Source organism: Syngnathus typhle, linkage group LG15, assembly GCF_033458585.1.
Source record: "Syngnathus typhle isolate RoL2023-S1 ecotype Sweden linkage group LG15, RoL_Styp_1.0, whole genome shotgun sequence".
Lineage (NCBI taxonomy): Eukaryota > Metazoa > Chordata > Actinopteri > Syngnathiformes > Syngnathidae > Syngnathus > Syngnathus typhle.
The window spans coordinates 10,554,575-10,577,373 of record NC_083752.1 but is presented as its reverse complement, the minus strand read 5'-3'; the positions used below and the strand labels follow the sequence as shown (position 1 = coordinate 10,577,373).

At 41.1% G+C, this 22,799-nt stretch overlaps 1 protein-coding gene across 1 annotated transcript; it reads left to right on the top strand.

The window, feature by feature from the left end:
- Nucleotides 1-4,337: 4,337 nt before the first annotated feature.
- Nucleotides 4,338-22,525, top strand: LOC133168098 (uncharacterized). The gene is made up of 6 exons (XM_061299354.1): nucleotides 4,338-4,409; nucleotides 6,741-6,758; nucleotides 7,699-7,716; nucleotides 8,146-8,167; nucleotides 8,663-10,308; nucleotides 22,513-22,525. Exons 5-6 carry the CDS (start codon nucleotides 8,951-8,953, stop codon nucleotides 22,523-22,525), a joined length of 1,371 nt encoding a protein of 456 aa, XP_061155338.1. The 5' UTR covers nucleotides 4,338-4,409; nucleotides 6,741-6,758; nucleotides 7,699-7,716; nucleotides 8,146-8,167; nucleotides 8,663-8,950.
- The last annotated feature ends 274 nt before the right edge of the window (nucleotides 22,526-22,799 follow it).

The following is a 22,799-nucleotide window of genomic DNA, read 5'->3' as shown; positions in this document are numbered from 1 at the left end:
ACTGTTCATCTTTTGCCTACCTATTCCACAACTTCCCACTTACCAAAAATTCCAAATTTTCAAATTTGAAATTCAACCAAAATTCTCTCAAATTCCGTTTTTCTACTCTAATTTCTACATTTTTCAACCGATTCAACCCATTCCAACTTTCAACTGTTCATCTTTTGCCTACCTATTCCACAACTTCCCACTTACCAAAAATTCCAAATTTTCAAATTTGAAATTCAACCAAAATTCTCCAAAATTCAGTTTTTCCACTCTAATTTCTACATTTTTCAACCGATTCAACCCATTCCAACTTTCAACTGTTCATCTTTTGCCTACCTATTCCACAACTTCCCACTTACCAAAAATTCCGAACTTTCACGTTTGAAATTCAACCAAATTCTCCAAAATTTCGTTTTTCCACTCTAATTTCTACATTTTTCGACCGATTCAACCCATTCCACATTTATTCCCTTTATTCATCTTATGCTTACCACATTCACTCCCATTCACCCCCACTTCCACTATGCTTACACAATTCAACCCTTGACCCCCAATTCCAGTGTGGCGGCCATCTTGGATGACCCTGAAGTGCCACCAATGAACCCAGAATGAACCGGAAGTGCCCCAAATCAAACCGAAAGTGACCCCAAATAGACCGGAAGTGACCTCAGGTAAACCGGAAGTGACCCCAAATCAAACCGGAAGTGACCCCAAATGTACCGGAAGTGACCTTTTTAGACCGGAAATGACCCCTAATAAACCGGAAGTGACCTCAGACGAACCGGAAGTGACCCAAATTAAACCGGAAGTGACCCAAATAAACCGGAAGTGACCCCAAATAGACCGGAAGTGACCCCAAATAGACCGGAAGTGACCTCTGGTAAACCGGAAGTGACCCCAAATCAAACCGGAAGTGACCCCAAATGAACCGGAAGTGACCTTTTTAGACCGGAAATGACCCCAAATAAACCGGAAGTGACCTCAGCTGAACCGGAAGTGACCTGTTTTAAACCGGAAGTGACCCAAATAAACCGGAAGTGACCCAAACTAGACCGGAAGTGACCTGAATCAAACCGGAAGTGACTATATTTTAACACTGAGTGGCCCAAATAGCTACATTTGCGCTAACTTTTTCGTTTTTTGTCTGATTTAACCCGTTTCAACATTTTTACCCCAAAAGTGAACCTCCTGAGGCCGTTTTTTTGTTTTGTTCCAAATTTAGAAAGATTTTGGCGCAATTGCTTTTTTTTATTTACCCATTCATTCTCTATGGGGATTCAACATTTGCTCTAACTTCTACATTTTTTAACTGATTCAACCCGTTCCAACTTTCAACTGTACATCTACCTATTCTACAACTTCCCACTTACCAAAAATTCCAAATTCGAAATTCAACCAAATTCTCCAAAATTTCGTTTTTCTACACTAATTTCTACATTTTTCAACCGATTCAACCCATTCCAACTTTCAGCTGTTCATCTTTTGCCTACCTATTCCACAACTTCCCACTTACCAAATATTCCAAACTTTCAATTTTGAAATTCACCACAAATTCTCCAAATATTCTACATTTCTCAAGTAATTCAACACGTTTCAACATCGTTCGGCAGCATTCCCCGAAAAAGTTATTCATACATTTCGCCTTCACACGCAATTTCTCCAGAAATTGCAAAATTCTAGTTGTGTGAAGGCGAAGGCCTTCACACATATGTTATTCTACTCCATTCACTTTATTATTATTATTATTATTATTATTATTCTATTTTATTCCCGCCACTTTTTTGTCCCGTTTCATCTTCCACATAATTCATCCGATTCACTCCATTCCACTTTTCACGTATTCCAAATATTCACGACATGAGCGCTTGTATTTTTCTCATTCCGAAAATTTTCCGATTCCGCAAAATTCCCAAAATTCCGACAAATTTTTCCCCATCCATTCTTAATGGCACATTCGACATTTCACAAAATTTCGTGTTTCACCTCTAACTTCTACATTTTTCAACCGATTCAACCCATTCCAACTTTCAACTGTTCATCTTTTGCCTACCTATTCCACAACTTCCCACTTACCAAAAATTCCAAAATTTCAAATTTGAAATTCAACCAAAATTCTCTCAAATTCCGTTATTCCACTCTAATTTCTACATTTTTCAACCGATTCAACCCATTCCAACTTTCAACTGTTCATCTTTTGCCTACCTATTCCACAACTTCCCACTTACCAAAAATTCCAAATTCTCAAATTTGAAATTCAACCAAAATTCTCTAAAATTTCGTTTTTCTACTCTAATTTCTACATTTTTCGACCGATTCAACCCATTCCAAATGCATTCACCTTATGCTTCCCACATTCACTCCCATTCACCCCCACTTCCACTACGCTTACACATTCAACCCTTGACCCCCAATTCCAGTGTGGCGGCCATCTTGGATTGACCCTCAAGTGCCCCCAATGAACCCAAAATGAACCGGAAGTGCCCCAAATCAAACCGAAAGTGACCCCAAATAGACCGGAAGTGACCTCAGGTAAACCGGAAGTGACCCCAAATCAAACCGGAAGTGACCCCAAATGTACCGGAAGTGACCTTTTTAGACCGGAAATGACCCCTAATAAACCGGAAGTGACCCGAATTAAACCGGAAGTGACCCAAATAAACCGGAAGTGACCCCAAATAGACCGGAAGTGACCCCAAATAGACCGGAAGTGACCTCTGGTAAACCGAAAGTAACCCCAAATCAAACCGGAAGTGACCCCAAATGAACCGGAAGTGACCTTTTTAGAACGGAAATGACCCCAAATAAACCGGAAGTGACCTCAGCTAAACCGGAAGTGACCAGTTTTAAACCGGAAGTGACCAAAATAAACCGGAAGTGACCCCAAATAGACCGGAAGTGACCCCAAATAGACCGGAAGTGACCTCTGGTAAACCGGAAGTGACCCCAAATCAAACCGGAAGTGACCCAAAATGAACAGGAAGTGACCTTTTTAGACCGGAAATGACCCCAAATAAACCGGAAGTGACCTCAGCTAAACCGGAAGTGACCCCAAATCACACCGGAAGTGACCCCAAATGAACCGGAAGTGACCTTTTTAAACCGGAAGTGAACTCAGCTAAACCGGAAGGTACCTCTGCTACACCAAAAGTGACCTAAATTAAACCAAAAGTGCCCCAAAGAAACCGGAAATGACCCGATTCAAGCAGGAAGTGACCTTATCTCAACACTAAGTGCCCCAAATAGCTACATTTGCGCTAACTTTTCAATATGTGTCCTATTCAAATTGTAATATTAAGATCTCCCTTTGGGTTTTCTAACAAATTGTGACTTCATTAAGGTAACATTCACAGCACTATCATGTTTATGTCCATTTGGTGTTTGTCTGTCCGCGCGTGTGGCAACTTAGCCTCAAACGGTCCGTGCGTCTTTTTGGTATTGTTAGCACGCTAGCATCTGCGGTTGTTACTGTTAGCTTGTTAGCGCGCGTGTAAACGACATATATTCTTCAAACGTTGACCGATATAGTCCTTGCGTCTTCCAGCCTTAAGACGCTTTAACGTGAGCAGTGATTAGATACATCCGCTTATCGCGATTGTTGCAGCCCGCGCGCAGTGGTCAGTCACAGAGGGCGGTTATCGACAGAGACTGTTGCTGTGATTGTGTGCGTGTTTGCCAAAAAGTAAGTGTAGACATTTAAGTGTTACATTGTTTACTGTTGTGCTGTTTGTCTGCTCCCGGATTGTTTCGTGTGTGCGCCAGTTGGTTGGTGGCTTCGGCGATGCTTTACATAAGAAGTCGTTTATTTGGTTTATTTTCTCAGTGAAGCATTGCCGCTAGCTAGCTAGCATTAGCGAAACGTCCAATAGCAACTACCTTGGTCGAGCTCGGCTCCGGAGTCCAATAGGCGTAAATAGGCGGTTGCTGTGTCGAATTAAATATTTTATATTAAACTTTGATTCTTTCAATAATCACAATAGTATGTATATAAATGTCTTTATTTCATCGGGACTTTTACGGTGGCGCACGGCGACCGGATATGACGTCACATTGTAGTTTTCCCCACCCTCGTGTTTACTTGTAGGCCACAAATCGGCGACCAAATATGACGTCACATTGTAGTTTTATTACGTTGCGTTTACTTGGATGCAACAAATATATCTTACACAATGGTTTTCACTATTACGCATACTGTAATATAAATAAATGTTGATGTTTAGTAGACAAACAACGCATCCTATGTTGAAAAATCAATGGACATTTTGAGGTTAAATTGTTGCGTTGGAAAGTGACGTCACCACGCCAAGTCTCGCGTGAGTTATACCCGCTTATCGCGATTGTTGCAGCCCGCGCGCAGTGGTCAGTCACAGACGGCGGTTATCGACAGAGACTGTTGCTGTGATTGTGTGCGTGTTTGCCAAAAAGTAAGTGTAGACATTTAAGTGTTACATTGTTTACTGTTGTGCTGTTTGTCTGCTCCCGGATTGTTTCGTGTGTGCGCCAGTTGGTTGGTGGCTTCGGCGATGCTTTACATAAGAAGTCGTTTATTTGGTTTATTTTCTCAGTGAAGCATTGCCGCTAGCTAGCTAGCATTAGCGAAACGTCCAATAGCAACTACCTTGGTCGAGCTCGGCTCCGGAGTCCAATAGGCGTAAATAGGCGGTTGCTGTGTCGAATTAAATATTTTATATTAAACTTTGATTCTTTCAATAATCACAATAGTATGTATATAAATGTCTTTATTTCATCGGGACTTTTACGGTGAGTACGGCGACCAGATATGACGTCACATTGTAGTTTTCCCCACCCTCGTGTTTACTTGTAGGCCACAAATCGGCGACCAAATATGACGTCACATTGTAGTTTTATTACGTTGCGTTTACTTGGATGAAACAAATATATCTTACACAATGGTTTTCACTATTACGCATACTGTAATATAAATAAATGTTGATGTTTAGTAGACAAACAACGCATCCTATGTTGAAAAATCAATGGACATTTTGGGGTTAAATTGTTGCGTTGGAAAGTGACGTCACCACGCCAAGTCTCGCGTGAGTTATAGCCTCTTATCGCGATTGTTGCAGCCCGCGCGCAGTGGTCAGTCACAGACGGCGGTTATCGACAGAGACTGTTGCTGTGATTGTGTGCGTGTTTGCCAGAAAGTAAGTGTAGACATTTAAGTGTTACATTGTTTACTGTTGTGCTGTTTGTCTGCTCCCAAATTGTTTCATGTGTGCGCCGTTTGGTTGGCAGCTTCGGCGATGCTTTCCATAAGTCGTCGTTTAGTTGGTTTATTTTTTCAGTGAAGCATTGCCGCTAGCTAGTTAGCATTAGCGAAACGTTCAATAGCAACTACCTTCGTTGCAGCTCGGCCCCGGAGTCCAATAGGCGTAAATAGGTTTAACTTAAGAGGCGGTGGCTGTGTCGAATTAAATATTTTATATTAAACTTTGATTCTTTCAATAATCGCAATAGGGACTTTTACGGTGAGTACGGCGACCAGATATGACGTCACATTGTAGTTTTCCCCACCCTCGTGTTTACTTGTAGGCCACAATTCGGCGACCAAATATGACGTCACATTGTAGTTTTATTACGTTGCGTTTACTTGGATGAAACAAATATATCTTACACAATGGTTTTCACTATTACGCATACTGTAATATAAATAAATTTTGATGTTTAGTAGACAAACAACGCATCCTATGTTGAAAAATCAATGGACATTTTGGGGTTAAATTGTTGCGTTGGAAAGTGACGTCACCACGCCAAGTCTCGCGTGAGTTATAGCTGCTTATCGCGATTGTTGCAGCCCGCGCGCAGTGGTCAGTCACAGACGGCGGTTATCGACAGAGACTGTTGCTGTGATTGTGTGCGTGTTTGCCAGAAAGTAAGTGTAGACATTTAAGTGTTACATTGTTTACTGTTGTGCTGTTTGTCTGCTCCCAAATTGTTTCATGTGTGCGCCGTTTGGTTGGCAGCTTCGGCGATGCTTTCCATAAGTCGTCGTTTAGTTGGTTTATTTTTTCAGTGAAGCATTGCCGCTAGCTAGTTAGCATTAGCGAAACGTTCAATAGCAACTACCTTCGTTGCAGCTCGGCCCCGGAGTCCAATAGGCGTAAATAGGTTCAACTTAAGAGGCGGTGGCTGTGTCGAATTAAATATTTTATATTAAACTTTGATTCTTTCAATAATCGCAATAGGGACTTTTACGGTGAGTACGGCGACCAGATATGACGTCACATTGTAGTTTTCCCCACCCTCGTGTTTACTTGTAGGCCACACATCGGCGACCAAATATGACGTCACATTGTAGTTGTATTACGTTGCGTTTACTTGGATGCAACAAATATATCTTACAATGGTTTTCACTATTACGCATACTGTAATATAAATAAATTTTGATGTTTAGTAGACAAACAACGACAGAGACTGTTGCTGTGTGTCACTTCCGGTTTATCTGGGGTCATTTGGGGTCATTTCTTTATGGCAGAAATGCATGGCGTCTTTCTCCCTGCAGTCCCTGTGGAAGTTTGAACATTTTCTCCAAACACAAGATTCACGTTTTTATGCTGTATTGTATCTTATTTTTCATTGGTTGAGTTTGTGTGCAAGACATATTTAAAATTCCCACACCAAAATATTTGTTTGTATTTAAAAATAATATATTTTAAAAAAATTTACATTTATGTTCAAGTACAGTAACTGAATTTTCTCTCTCTCTCTCTCTCTCTCTCTCCCTCTCTATGCAGGTGAATTGCTTTGATCAGGTAAAGTGTGGATTATGATTATTTATTTTCATTAATGGCATCAGACGTTTTCAGACAGATTTATAGTTTTTGTGGCAACAAAATTCTTTCTTCGTGCTCATGATTTTTAAAGAATTTTGAAAATACAAGACTAAAGAGAAAGTAGGTTTTGGTGTTACATAGAAAGGGCTCTGAAAAAATACTATCACAAAGATTCCAGTTTTTTTTGTGGGAGAAATTTGGCATACATTACAACGTTTGTTGTGGTGGTGCTTGACACAAACTGTTGCTTCCCAATTTGAACACTAGGTGTCATCCAAGTGACATTAAAAACCTGATGTGGTGCTGTCGCTTGTTGCAGCGTAAACAACAAAAGAAAAAAGACATATAAAATCGATTATCGAAATTACTGCAAGAGTCACACTTGTTTGTCAACATTATAATTTCATACATCAACCCCTCACATTTTGAAACATTAAACGGCCATTGAATACCTGCCGAGCTAGACTGCAATTGACTGATTTTCTGAATCCAAATGTGTTTCGTTTAAGTGGTTATAAAGTTTATAAAGTCAATACACCTACGGTCGCCATTGTAATTTCTCTACGGCAGAAAGGCATGGCGTCTTTAATATAATATGTTTGAATTACACAAATATTCATGAAAATTGGCTGATCGTCATCATAGGAGCATCCATGGTTCTGACCATTTTGCGGATGTGTTAAAAGTGTATTGTGGGTTCTGTGGAAGTTTGAACATTTTCTCCAAACATAAGAAGATTCACGTTTGTATGCTGTATTGTATCTTATTTTTGATAGGTAGAGTTTGTGTGCAAGAAATATTTAAAATTCCCAAACCAAAATATTTGTTTGTATTTAAAAATGTTTTTAAAAGTTTTACATTTGATGGAAATGTATGCTCAAGTACAGTAACTGATTTCTCTCTCTTCCTCTCTATGCAGTTGAACTGCTTTGATCAGGTAAGGCGTGGCTTATGATTATTTAATTTCACTAACTAGTTTTCAGACAGATTTATAGTTTTTGCGGCAACAAAATAATTCTTTCTTCATGCTCTTGATTTTTACTCAAACGCTAATAAGGTCACCTTTTGGGTTTTCTAATAAATTGTGACTCTTCTGTCGTGTTGTGTGCAAATAGCGACTATTCCTCATTTTTTGTATCATTGGTTTGTATGGTGGCAGGAGCATCCCCAGTTGTGACCACTGTGTGGATGTGTTTGAAGTGAATCATATTCAGATGATTATGTTCTGTTCTTGCTTAATTTTGTTTAAGTAGATTGTGTGCTAGAAATATTTAAAATATAAATATATGTGTATATTTTAAATAGTCCTGCAACATTTTGTATGTTCAAGTACAATAACTGATTCTCTTTTTGTCTCTGTTTGCAGAGTTCATTCGCTTTGACCAAAGGTGAAGTGCCGATCATATCCAGCCAGCTAACCATGCTTCCACCCATTATGCAGTAAAAGTTTCATAGTGATGTTTAACTGTAAAAAATGCTGTTTGTTCTTTGTACAACATACAATTAGATGCAGAGATCCTGTCACCTGTTTGTTAATGCGTTTATACATTTAATGTACAAATGCTCTTGTTAGGAATATTACAATCTTTTAGCATTTACTGTTGTGCATTTTATCATTCATTTTATGTGGCCACATAATAAACATGTTTTTCTGCAAAGCATTGCTAACCGAATTTCACATTTTATTAAAAATTGTCATGCAAATTTAATTTAAGTCAATTTCTAGTATACGGCGGTTCAGCAGTGACAGTAAAAATAAGGTTGCAGTGCCACCATTTTTAAAGCTGACGTGAATTACAAGAGAAGTAGAAAGATGGTACCGTTGTAACAAATGTTTAAACACTGTGGTTGACTTTTATGCTTTTTGTACCCCTTCTACCCAGGCTGCCGACTGAGTCCCAACCCACCCCAACCCACCCCAACCCTCTTTATCGCTGCTCCACCTTTTGTCTCTGACTTCTTTCACTCACTGTCCATCTTGTGGTGTTGATAAGACAATCTGACTTGTGGATAAGACAATCTGATTTGTGGATAAGACAATCTGACTTGTGGATAAGACAAAAACCCTTTTTGGGCTGTGCATTGAAATATATCCCCTTGCATCGGGGCCTGACTGTTGAGACTTCTTTATTACCTGTTGTGTGGAATCCAATTGAGAAAAGACACGAGCCATGCCACGCAAAAGCAAGAAGGCGCAAGCTGCCAAGGTAAGCTGGCAACAGCGTAAAAACAACACAGACTCTGGAAGTGCAGATAAACCAACAACTGCCAAAGAATTGATGGCCATTGAACCTGAAAACTCTATGGAGGTAATGATGTCTACATCTCATGATCCTGTAACATGTGTTTTGGCATCCTACAGTCAAGATCATCCAAAGTATGCCGATTCCAGAAACAGTCAGTGTGCTGCAAACTCTGCTACATTTCTAGCTTTCCTGCAGGAGATAGAGAATGTGACCAGTGCTCACCTGGACCTTGTTCTCGATCGAGGCAATGAGCTCTATGTGGCTACTGTGGCTGTGCTGAAAGCAGAAGGACGGTACGAACATCATCATTTGGCAACCGATGAAATCCCATCCATTGTGAACGGCTTGCACAAACAGCATGTGTTAATAAAGTATCAGTCAATGTATGGTCTTTTCAATTCCGCTATTGCTGATGTGGCATTTATGATGCTCTGTGACGGACTTCAGTGCCTGGTGTCAGAGGTAAATTATGCTCTTTTGGTTATGAATTCATTGTTTATTGCTGTTTTCCGAAACCACCAAGGCAGATATGGCTATTTTGATCCACACGCCAGAGAACGTGATGGGCTCCCTCCGCCCTCCGGTGCACCGCGTGGTACAGCTGTCATGATGCTTTTTACATGTTTGAACGATCTGATAGATAAGCTCATACAGGTTTTCACTCTGGCTGGTGCAGCTCCCACTACTCAATATGAATTGATGCCGGTAAGGTTTCAACCTGTTGACGATGCAAGTGACCGTGAAATGGCGATTGATGCAGAATCATCTCTTATGACAACACACAATGATTTGTTAAGCAAGTCTGCTGCTGAGATGACACAGCGTATGGTGACGGGTGAGTCCAAACCATGTGCGAGCAAACCCGAGTCCATTGAAGGGGTACATGACAATAGTGAGGTATGTACACAGCAAAAACAAACACGAGATGTGTTGAAAATTGCAAAATCCAAAAGGAAAACATTTCAGAGACGAACTCAAGCCCAAGAAAAGATAATTGATAATGCTATGGCGAGACTCACAAAACAAGAAACAAGGCGAATAAACTCAAACATGAAAAGTAAGGAAAGATACTGCCAAACTCCAGAGATTAGACAACGTAAAAAGTCTTACATCGTGACCCGCTACCAGCAAGACTCTGATTTCCGTGTAAAACAAAAGTCGTTCGCAGTCGACCGCTATCGCAAACATGACACAATTAAGATGAAACAGCGCGCCTACATCAGTCAGAGGTACAATCACGATGATACATTTCGGACCAAAAAGTGTTCCTTTATCAAGGAGAGGTATGGTCATGATGGTGAATTTCGGCGGAAACAGCGCTTTTTTATCAAGCAGAGATATGGTCATGATGATGAATTTAGGCGCAAACAGCGCTTTTATATCAAGCAGAGATATGCACATGACGATGAATTTAGGCGCAAACAGCGCTTTTATATCAAGCAGAGATATGCACATGACGATGAATTTAGGCGCAAACAGCGCTTTTATATCAAGCAGAGATATGGTCATGATGATGAATTTAGGCGCAAACAGCGCTTTTATATCAAGCAGAGATATGCACATGACGATGAATTTAGGCGCAAACAGCGCTTTTATATCAAGCAGAGATATGCACATGACGATGAATTTAGGTGCAAACAGCAGTCCTTTATCAAGCAGCGATATGTTCATGACGATCAATTTAGGCGCAAACAGCGTTCCTACATCAAAGAACGTTACGCACATGACCCTGCCTTCAGAGCCAAGCAGAAGGAAAACATGAGTTTGCGCTGGAAAGCCAATCATGATTCATCTACGAGGACAACTGCAATGAAACTGCTACAAAAATACAAAGTCATCAACAGATTATGCAAAGAGAGAAACGACCATGCAATCATGAAAGCTGTTGCGCTATTCCAAGCTCTGGTAAAAAATGGACCGACTTTTGTTTGCACAGTTTGCCACAGAGCATTATTTCCCAATCAAGTACGCCAGCTGACCAAATATAAGAAAAACAAGGACGTTGTTGCAAGTTGTCTCACACGAAGGTTTGTTCATATTTGTAATCGTGAATGTAACACATGCTGCAAAGTACCGGATGAGAGAAAAATGGAGTGGATATGTCACACCTGCCATGCACATCTCAAAGATGGTAAAATGCCAGCACTTGCTGTAAGTAACAATCTCCAACTTGCAGACATTCCCACTGAACTGTGTGATCTGAATATTCTGGAAAGACATCTTGTTTCAAAATGCATTTCATTTGCCAAAATTGTGCCTCTGCCAAAGGGTCAACAACGAGCCATTCGTGGGAATGTTGTGTGTGTACCATCTGAAGTGGAAGAAACGGTCAATGTCTTGCCCAGACTAAGAAGTAGGTCTCAGGTGTTGAGAGTGAAACTGAAGAGACGACTTTGTTACAAAGGGCATCAGATATTTCAAACTGTCACTTGGTCCAAGCTAATGAGTGCCCTGATAAAACTGAAACAAATTCATCCGCAGTACAGAAACATCACCATCCGCGACGATGCTGACCTTTGTGACCCGACGCTCACTGATGATGAGAGCAGCTCTGATGAAGACGAAATGAACGAAAGTGACTACAATGAGGAAGACCTCGAGGCAATCCACACATTTGAGAGGGATGCTCTCTGTGAATTGAACAGTGACTCACAGAACGATGCACGTGGTAATGTGCAGCAACAACAGTGTGCTGAAAATGTGGACGAAGGTGATGCACCAAACGGTGGGGTTATCCTGGAGTCATGTCTCCAACCAAATGATGTGTCAGAGGAAATTATGAGTTTTACTCAAGGCATTTACTGTGTGGCTCCTGCAGAAAGAAATAACCCCGTAAGCTTTTTCAGGACTCCCAAACTTGAGGCCATGGCATTTCCAGTGCAATTTCCAACCGGAAAAAACACCCTTGATGAAGAGAGACAAGTAAAAGTCACACCAAGCAAATATTTCAAAACACGTCTGTGTTGTGTGGATGAACGTTTTGCTCGTGATACAAACTATTTGTTTTTTGCTCAGTTTGTGATTGAAATTTACCTGGCAACATCAAGCATGAGAATCCAGCTACGCAAAGGTAAACCTTTTACCAGGGATGGTCGGAGGATAAACAATGCTATGCTGCAGGACAAACGTGAAGTTGAAAAGCTGGTGCACAGCAAAGATGCAGTCCGTTTCATGACGCCCCTGAGAGGCACGCCAGCCTATTGGGAAAGAACCACCAAAGATCTTTTTGCAATGATCCGACAGCTGGGTACACCCACATTCTTTTGCACATTTTCTGCTGCCGAAATGCGTTGGGAAGAGGTCATCACTGCCATTAAAGCGCAACAAGGTGAGGTGGTGGATTTTGCTGAACTTGACTGGGCCACCAAGTGTGAAATTCTACGCAGCAATCCAGTGACGACAATGCGCATGTTTGACAAACGTGTGGAAGCTCTGTTCAGAGATTTGATCCTCTCTCCGGCACGACCGATTGGTGAAGTCGTCGACTACTTTTACCGATTGGAGTTTCAGCACAGAGGAAGTCCTCACATTCATTGCCTCATATGGGTTAAAGATGCCCCTGTATTTGAGGAAGCCTCAGAAGGAGCCATCTGCGATTTTGTGTCCCGCTACATCTCGGCTCAGCTGCCGGACCCAGAAAAGGAACCCGAGTTGTATAAAAAAGTCACAGAAGTTCAGATGCACAGCAAAGGTCACACCAAAACGTGCGTCAAACACCAAGGTGCAAACTGCCGATTTGGTTTTCCCAGACCACCGTGCGAAACCACAATGATCATCACACCTGTAGCCTGTGAAAATCAAGATCAACACAAGGAGAAGCAGGTGGTGGCAAATGACAAGCTTGTTCGTGTGCAGCGTTTGCTGAATGAACCCGAAACCTCATCCCTGACTTTGCCGCAGCTTTTGGCTAAATGCGAGCTCACTGACGCCGAGTACGTGGAATGTTTGTACATGACCGCCTCAAAGAGTTCTGTTGTGCTCAAGCGAGATCCAAAAGACTGCTGGGTGAACAACTACAACCGCCATTTGCTTCTTGCCTGGGATGCCAACTTGGACATCCAGTACATTCTGAATGCCTTTTCGTGCATCTCATACATCTGCAGCTACATCAGCAAAGCTGAACACGGTCTGAGTCAATACCTGAAGTCTGTTATTGAAAACTCACGCAATGAAAATGTCAATGAGAGCGATGAAATGAAACAAATCATGCAAGCGTACTCAAAGAAAAGAGAAGTGAGTGCTCAGGAGTGTGTCGCACGCGCGTGCGGCTTGCATATGAAACAGTCCTCTCGCAGTGTGGTATTTGTACAAACGAGTGACAATCCGCTGAAAATGAGTTATCCTCTCTCGCTCCTTGAGGGCAAAACGCAGGAGTCTCATGAAGTGTGGATGACTGGCCTGCCAGACAAATATAAAAGCAGACCCCAAACGAAGGACTTTGAAGTGATGTGCTTGGCCGATTTTGCATCAACATGCAGAATTGTTTATGGAAAACAGGTAAAAGGCAAAAATGTTTTGCCTCTGCTGAACGACATGGGCTTTGTCCAGAAAAGAAAAGAAAAAGCTGCGGTCATCAAATACTGCAAATTCTCTGAACAAAAGAATCCAGAGGAATATTACTGCTCCTTGCTCAAGCTGTACCTGCCTCATCGTGCTAATTGCCAGTTAAAATCTGAACGCTGTCCCTCATATCAGTTGTTTCATGATCATGCCTGTGTACAGTTACCATATAACGACTCTGTGGAGCGTGTGTGCGAAATTGTCAACAGGAACAGAGAAAGGTATGAGAAGCACAGTAAAGACATTGACGATGCCATCCAAGAGGTGGAGGAGAGCGGGCTCGTCATAAACGAATGGTGCCACCTGGCTCCTGAGAGCGAGTTGCAAAGACTCGAATGCATTGAGGAAAACAACGCAAGAGATGAACCAAATGACAACGTGGAGGACAATGTCCCGGACTATAACGTAAGGTCAGAAACGTCTGAAATTTCCATTGCGACAGAAGCTGCTGCCATCGATCCCGCAGTGTTACGTGACATGTATCGGAACCTGAACCAAAAGCAAGCGTCTGTTTTCTACAAGGTCAGAGATTGGTGCATAAAACGTGTGTGTAGCTCAAAGCCCATCGAGCAGTTCTTCTACCACATCAACGGTGGCGCCGGGACCGGCAAATCGCATCTCATTAAGTGTATCTACACCGAGGCTACCAAAATACTGCAAAGACTACCACGACTGGCTGAGGAGGCCGACATTTCCAAACAGACGGTCGTTCTCGCAGCCTTCACTGGCACGGCGGCATTCAACATTTCTGGGACAACTTTGCATTGTCTGCTCAAACTGCCGAGAAGTCTCAAACCCCCGTACCACGGCCTGGGCAATAAACTGGACGAAGTCAGAGCCGAGCTGTCGATCGCCCAAATACTCATCATCGACGAGATTTCCATGGTGTCCAAAGACCTCTTTGCCTACGTGAATGCCAGGTTGATACAAATCAAAGGCATCAATTTACCTTTTGGTGGCATGTCTGTTCTTGCTGTTGGAGATTTCTTTCAGCTCCCTCCCGTGAGACAGTCCAAACCGCTATGCGTGTACGATCCCACTCGGCTGGACCACTGGCGTGACAACTTCAAAAAGATCACGCTCACCGCCATCATGAGGCAGAAAGACGATGTTGCCTTTGCCGAACTGCTGAACCGACTCCGGGTGAAAGAAAAGTCTGATGAACTTTCGGAACTGGACAGAGCTCTTCTTGCTACGAGGTACACTTCTCCAGAAATGTGTCCAAGTCATATTCTGCATGTTTTTGCCACCAATAAACAGGTAGATGGCCATAACTCTGCGATGCTGGATCTGCTTCATAAGGACATTGTACAAATTGATGCAGATGACTACAAGAAGGACAAACAAACCGGCAGAATGGCGAGGCAAACTTTCCCTGTGCAAGGCGCTAAGAGCGAGCTCCCGGACTCGATCAGAGTTGCCCTCGGTGCTCGTGTTATGCTCACGCGTAATTTTGATGTTCAAGCAGGTCTGTGCAACGGGACGTTTGGAAAAATTGTGGAATTGGTCAACTATCCGAATGAAGCCCGCGTAAAGAAAGTTGGGTTGGAACTTGATCATGTGAGTAACACAGCGCGTGCCGCTAACCGTGTGTACATTGACAGACAGGAGGAGAAGCTGAAAAAGCCTGGAGTGACGCGCCGACAGTTTCCCATCAAGCTTGCTTTTGCCTGCACGATCCACAAGGTACAAGGCATGACAACATCAGAGGCTGCTGTTTCGCTGAAAGGCGTTTTCGAACACGGCATGGGGTACGTAGCTCTGAGTAGAGTGACCTCGCTCAGCGGTCTGCACATTCTGCATATGGACGAGAGAAGACTTCATGCAAATCCAGAAATCACTGCTGCTCTTGCTGAGATGGCAGAGGATTCTTTGGAGAGCGTCATGCCACTCCTTCACGTGATGCCGTCGGTAGATCGAGCAAATCACCTGGTTGTCGTCCATCATAACACCGAAGGGCTGTCTTGTCATGTGCAGGACATCAGGTGCCACCACGAGCTGCACTTTGCTGATGTTTTGTGCTTCACAGAGACACACCTTCAAGGATCTGTGGCTGATGGACGTGCCTGCTTGGAAGGCTTCACAATGTTTCACAGGAACCGAAGAGATTCTTACACAAACTGTCCTGACTTGGCAACGAAACTTGGTGGCGGCGTAGGTATTTGTGTCAAAAGTCACATTGCAGCCCAGGAAAAGAAATACATACAGGGTGTGACCGACATTGAATTTGTTGTGGTGAAACTTGAAGCTCCCCTCAATGTGTTGATTGCTGCCGTTTACAGGCCTCCAGGCAACAGTCTGCGCACTTTTCTGCCAAGCTTGGGAAATCTCTTGCGGTACCTTGAAGTAATGGACCATCATCAGATCTTGGTATGTGGAGATTTTAATGAAGATATGCTATCTGCCTCATTCAAGCCCATTCTCGATTTGTTTCGCTCAACAGGTTACACGCAACTCATAACCACTGCTACCACTGACAAAAACACATTGCTTGACTTAATTTTTGTCTCTCGACCTCAGTGTGCTCTTCATTCAGGTGTCTTGCAAACGTACTACAGCTATCACAATCCTGTTTTCTGTGTTTTGGCCACTGAAAGGTAAGTCACAGCTAAATCATGTGGTTCAGCATTTGCAAAAAGGATGGAAATCAGAACGTGAACGTTGTCGTAAGTGTATAATATTAGTGGTGGGATGTGGTGGGTGATTTGTTGCCTTTAGGTGAGATGGGATCTGGGGCGAAGGTTGCTCAAAATGACAAATGAAAGAAACCTGCAGATAGGACCTCATGTCTATGGTGGGAAGATAGTCCTATAGGTTGAGATGGAATAGTGGTTGGGGGTCGGTGAGGAATCACGTTGAGTTAAGGGAAGGCAAAGACTTTTTAAAATTTCAAAAAGCCTTCCCTTAACTCAACTTTTTAATTTTTAAAAAGCCTTCCCTTAACTCAACTTTTTATTTTTAAAAAGCCTTCCCTTAACTTAACGTTTTAATTTTTAAAAATGTTACTTTTATTTTTTTAAAATTTTAACTTTTAAAACTTTTAACTTTTTAACTTTTTAAATTAACTTATGGTTGAGAGGAGACTTTTTAACTTTTTAAACCTTTATTTTACAATCAAATTTTAACCTTTTAAACCTTTATCTTACAATCAAATTTTAACCTTTTAAAACTTTATTTTACAATCAAATTTTAACCTTTTAAACCTTTATTTTACAATCAAATTTTAACCTTTTAAACCTTTATTTTACAATCTAATTTTAAAGATGAGTTAAGGGAAGGCCTTTTACATTTTAATTTTTTAATTGTTTTGAACTTTTATTTTGAATTTTTTTGAATGTCATAATCACCAGGCGAGAACAGAAAACAGATGAGGTAAGTTGCTCGTCATGAAACATGTTTTTTCCTCTCTTTCTAAAGACACTAAATGCTGCTATTCACTCTTTTGTATTTTAACAGTTTTTATCTGGCGAAAGCAGTTCATCCCAGAATGGAGGCCAGAGGTAGGCATGACATATCACCTTATTGTAATGTAATTATAACATTGTAACATGTTGTAATTTATAGTTAAGCTTGTGTAAGCCCTCTGTAGAATCATACATTTTCAATCAATTTAGCTGGATTGTCCTTTTTTCTCCACAAAGACCTTGAGCATGCAAAAACATTCATCATGGACCAATGACTCCCAAGCAGACTCAAGGCACGCCACCCCTACAACATGGCAGCACAAGAGATGCTCAATTCCATCCCTGAAGACATCTCCAGAGATGCCTGGCTGGTGGCAGCTTGGAAGCTGGAGTGGGAGGCAGCTGGCCCCTCCCTCATGCACCGTTATGTCTGGGAACCAGGAGACGGCGCCATAGGAGGAGACGAACTACCTCGCCAGCAGTGGACCACACTGAACCGCTTAAGAACTGGTGTTGGCCGCTTCAACATGTCTAGTGGGGACTGGCGGACAGTGCGGCATGCGGACAGTGCGGCATGCGAGTGCGGCGCTCCCGAGCAGACAGCCGACCACATCATCAACACCTGCCCCCTTTATAGACCACCCTCAGAGACCGGCCTCTTCGACCTGGGACCAGAGATGCTGGTGTGGCTCCACGACACCAAGTTGGAGCTTTGATGATACACGAGAGAGAGAGAGAGAGAGAGAGAGAGAGAGAGAGAGAGAGAGAGAGAGAGAGAGAGAGAGAGAGATGGTGGCAAGAAGCAGGACTTCTTATTCCTCTGTAAGTAGCCAATTATTATTGACTATTGTCACAAAACACTCTCTTTAATTTTGAATGTCTTTTTCAACTCGTGTCCTCAACCACCTCTATGTTTTTTCTTCTTCAGTTTTTTATGTTGCGTGTGGCTCCACATGTCTAGACCACCTTGGCCACCTTGGTACTCAGCCTTGATGAGACCTGGCCTGTCTCGCCAAAAAAATGACCGAAATTTTAAGAAGATCCATGGGACCAGTGTTATTCTCCTTTTCTATTGACTCCAAGCAACACGTAAGTAATTGTCATTCCAAATTGAATGTGTTCATATCATTCACTCAAGATGGACACAAGTTGTACATATGCTTGATGTATGACTGTATTGTAATGTGATTTTTAAATATGAATTAATTATGATGTTATATTATAGCACAGGGAGAGCCAAGCCTTTCAAAAAAAACCTGTACAAGGGAGGCCAGCATCATGAAACACAAACTCGCAAACCAGCATGGTAACACACAGGACTTCTTCTGATTCTTCTGTGAGTAACCAACAAGGAACATTTTCATGAAGCATTTTCCTCCTTTTCCTCAACACCTCTTTCATGTTTTTTTTAGTATGTTCTTGGGTCTTGCCTGTGGTTTTACACGCATCCAGAAATGCTGACAAAGAACAGCTTGGCCTTTAACAGTCGGAAGCCTCTGATTTTACTCTACTAAGCCTCAGATACAGTCTGTTTTCTGTTCTCATTTATTTATTTATTTATTTATTTTTTCATTTATTTATTTATTTATTTATTATATATTTGCCTCACATTATGTTTGCATTATCTTTTGTATAACAGCGTCTACAATCATGTTCCACTTAAACTCTTAAAAAACAACACTGAAATTAACATAACATCCATCCATCCATTTTCTGAACCGCTTAGTCCCCACGGGGTCGCGGGTGTGCACTTCAGTCTTCAATCGGCCTACCAAGCATGTATTTGGGATGTGGGAGGAAACTGGAGTGCCCGGAGAAAACCCACGCACCCCGGGGAGAAGATGCAAACTCCACACATGGAGGGCTGGAGGTGGAATCGAACCCGCACCCTCCTAACTGTGAGGCGGACGTGCTACCCAGTGCCCCTTCACATAACATTCAAAATACAAAATAGCATCCCCATGCACAAGCATGACTTCCTTTATGGCATATTTTTGCCCCACTGCCGTCTTTGATTCAGCTGGAAAAAGAATCATACTGCATTTTTGTCCTAAAAAGCACACTTTTTCTTTTCTTGCGTTTGGTTCATTATGTTTAGTGTGTCAAATGTTTACACGAAAATTTGAACACATTTAAGTCTTAATTCATTATTGTTTATCATCACTGTGTTTATTTATTTAATCAGTAAAACATTTGATATGTTTTCTGTTTTTGTTTGTTCTTGTTCTTTGTTTGTTGTCGTTTATCATTTTTATGTTTATTAATTATTATTTTTGTTATTTCTTGAGAGTTTCTAAAAGTTATCTACATTATTTCTAGCATTACATGTTTGATTCAGCAAAAAACCATCAACATTGTATTCAGTCCGAAAATATTTAAACATAAGTTTGAACTCATTCAAGTCTTTGTTCGTTGTCGTTAATCATTTTTATGTTTATTATCTATTGAATCAGTAAAATACTTGATATGTTTTTATTTGTATGTCTTCAGCGTTTCTGAAAGTTATCATTACTTCTTTGATTCGATTAAAAAAAACTGTATTTCGTCCCAAAAAGCACAATTTTTTTTCTTCTCGTGTGTGATTTATTATATTTTGTTTCCAATATTTAAACATGAATTTGAACACTTTCGAGTCAAGCCCAATTTATTCATACCTTTTCAGAGTTTCTGAAGGTTATTTATATTATTTCTTGTATTACTTCTTTGATTAAAAAAAAACAACAAAACTATTTCGTCCCAAAATCAGGACTTTCCGGGTTAACGTAATAAATCGGTGAGCGATTGGCTAAGGCAGCGCCCAATTACGTGAGCGGTTGTCTAAGGCAGCGCCCAATTATGTGAGCGGTTGCTAAGGCAGCGTTATGGTAGCCAATCAGGGCCGGTAATCTGTAAACAATTGCGTTTCTGTGTTACAGTGGAAATTATTACTCGCCACTTTAAACTTTGTGAAAATTAATTAAGTATTCCAATATCCTCACATTTCATTTACTAGACATTTGAGTCTACATACCTTTTCTAAATTTTAGAAAAGTCGCGTACACGCAGATTTGCGCTGCTAGATAAGAGTCAACATTCAGCAACTTACAAAATACACAAATCAGACATTTATTCGTTTAAGAATACTAATTCATTATGTTCATATGCCCATGTATTTCACCACGTAGTAATTGCCAATTTATATTTGGTGAACGACATCTGGCCGCAGAGAATGACATTTAGAATCGCGATCAGAATTGTAGTCGAAAATATGTTTTCACCATGACTGACAGCTCTCGATCGTATAATCACATTTCACATGATGTGTTTAGCAGTTAGTATTTGTCTTTCTTCCGTGTGTAATTAATATCATATTAACGATGCATGGGGGCGGAGTTGGGGGTTGTGTTACGTTCATAGAAATCGGAATTCACAAGGACTGTGATCGTAGTATATCATTAACATCATCTTAAAATGCTGAAACATGTTCACTCAATCGTTTAGTCACATTTCAGACGAATTTACAGGGATATGTGTGTCTGACACTCTTTTTATAGAATGTGTGTCTGACACTCTTTTTATCGATTGCATATGCAAATGTGGCATATCTGTTTAGCGTGCACTGTAACTGAAATTTCCCACTACCCGCAAAGATATTGGGGCGCACACAAGTTCCCATCAGACTTTCCCACACGTCGAAAAGGTAAGTCGCTTTTTAACAATGTCAGCCCAATCCGAAATCCGATTTTCCCAAAACATTTATAAACACTTTGTAGTCTATTGTTGTACTGTAAACCATTGTGTTACTGTGTAAATTAGTATTTACTACTTTAAACTGGGTGAAAATTAAGTAACATCCTCACTTTTCCGCGTGAAGACGTCTGACTCAAATTCGAATTTGAGTCAGACGTCTTCAGGTCCGTTTCTTACAATGTTTAATAACAATTGTACCGATTTGGTTGAAGAACAGCTAGCTGGAATTCAAGGAAAGAAAAAGAAACGAAATAAACCTCGCGCACGACGGCAAGTGTAAAACTATTAAATGAGCCCTATAACCTTAAAAATCTATATTATTATATCTATTATACCTATGTCCTCAAAAAAATGGATCCATTAGTAAGCATCTCTCGAACAATATATTTCTTCATATGGTTTAGTTTTTGAGACAGACAGTGAATGTACATCTTGTCTTCAATAAATATCATTCAGTAGTGCGGACTCTAAAACGAAATGAGCAAATAATCCGAGTCATATTGTATAAACTTAATTGTACAATTAAAAAATGCGCAATATTGGTCTATCCGTGTTCTAACATTGTGATGCCGCCTTAACAAGGCCGTGGACACCTCTTTTGATCTGTACCACGTGTGGGAAAAAAGCCTGAGAACTAGTGCGCGGCCAGAAAAAAAAAAACGTGGCGCTGTCAATCATGCGTGTTGCGCGGCTAGATCAGAGTCAACTCTCACCACCGTTTCTGGCAGTAGTATGCAGATGTTTATTTCACTATAACAAATAGAAAATCAGTCTTTGCTTACCGTGGGAACAAATGCACAGGTGCCAACATATGAGCTTCCAAAATATGTAGGGGATGAAATTGTAGATCAAAGGAGTCAACTCTTAACATCTTCCAAAATACACAAAACTGGAAGTAGTCCATTGGAAATAAATAAATAAATAAATAAATAAATACATAAATACATAAATAAACAGATAGATAGATAGATAGATAGATAGATAGATAGATAGATAGATAGATAGATAGATAGATAGATAGATAGATAGATAGATAGATAGATAGATAGATAGATAGATAGATAGATAGATAGATAGATAGATAGATAGATAGATAGATAGATAGATAGATAGAAAAACAATTAAACAATAGCCATTTAGGACATTAACCATTGTGCTTCCAAAGGGGTAGGGCTGTTATTTTATAACCAATTTCTGTCATCATGTAGACTAATTAAACCATATATAAGTGCTGTAGTAATTATGTCTCTGATGATCAGTTATTATTTTCATTTTTTTTCAGAATGGAAAACCTATGGACCCACCAGTTGCCGGCGGCGCTCACGGCCAAAGTAGTGGCCTTAAAAACAATTACAAAGTACTCACGATGGGTCTTAAAAGGGGATGGGACAGTGGAGGCCAGGGCCTCCCACTGCAACACAGTAGTGGCGCTCTGTGACGGCCACCGTCTTTGTAAATTTATTTTGTTTCCAAATTTAGCCTCCGACGTCTCTGTCGGAGGTACATTCCGCTTTATAAATTTTGGCCGGGGAAGAGAGGAAGGGGTCCTCCTCTCCCGGCACAACACCTCCATCTATGTGGCTGGGACGATGGAGGTGCCGGCCCATTTTGAGGAGAAGGGCACAGCTCTCCTGTACCCTTCAAGTGTCACCAAACCATTGAAGGACATTTCCCATGAGGAGGGTGTCCTCTTTACAACAGTTGGCATTGTCTCTGCTGTAAGATTAATCTCTCTCTCTTTTCGTTCCCTCTCCTTCATGAAGTATTGCTGTTTAATTTGTCTTTGTTTTTTAGATGCTCCCCATAAGGATGGTGCTGACGCGCGGGATGCCGGTGCCATTGGGCATCTTTTATTTGAAAAAAGTAAACTGACTGTTTTTTCTCTCTCACACTATGTGTGCGTGCGTGCGCATGTGTGTGTCTAAATATAGATATAGATCACACTCTCATTTCACTTGAGTAAGGTCCCTTAGGGCATCATGTTGCTTTTGTAATTGCAGCGTAAATCTACATTCCAACACCTAGTACTAATTTGACATTTTCATTATAGGATCAAAGGGAAATAAAGGTCCTCAGGTGGC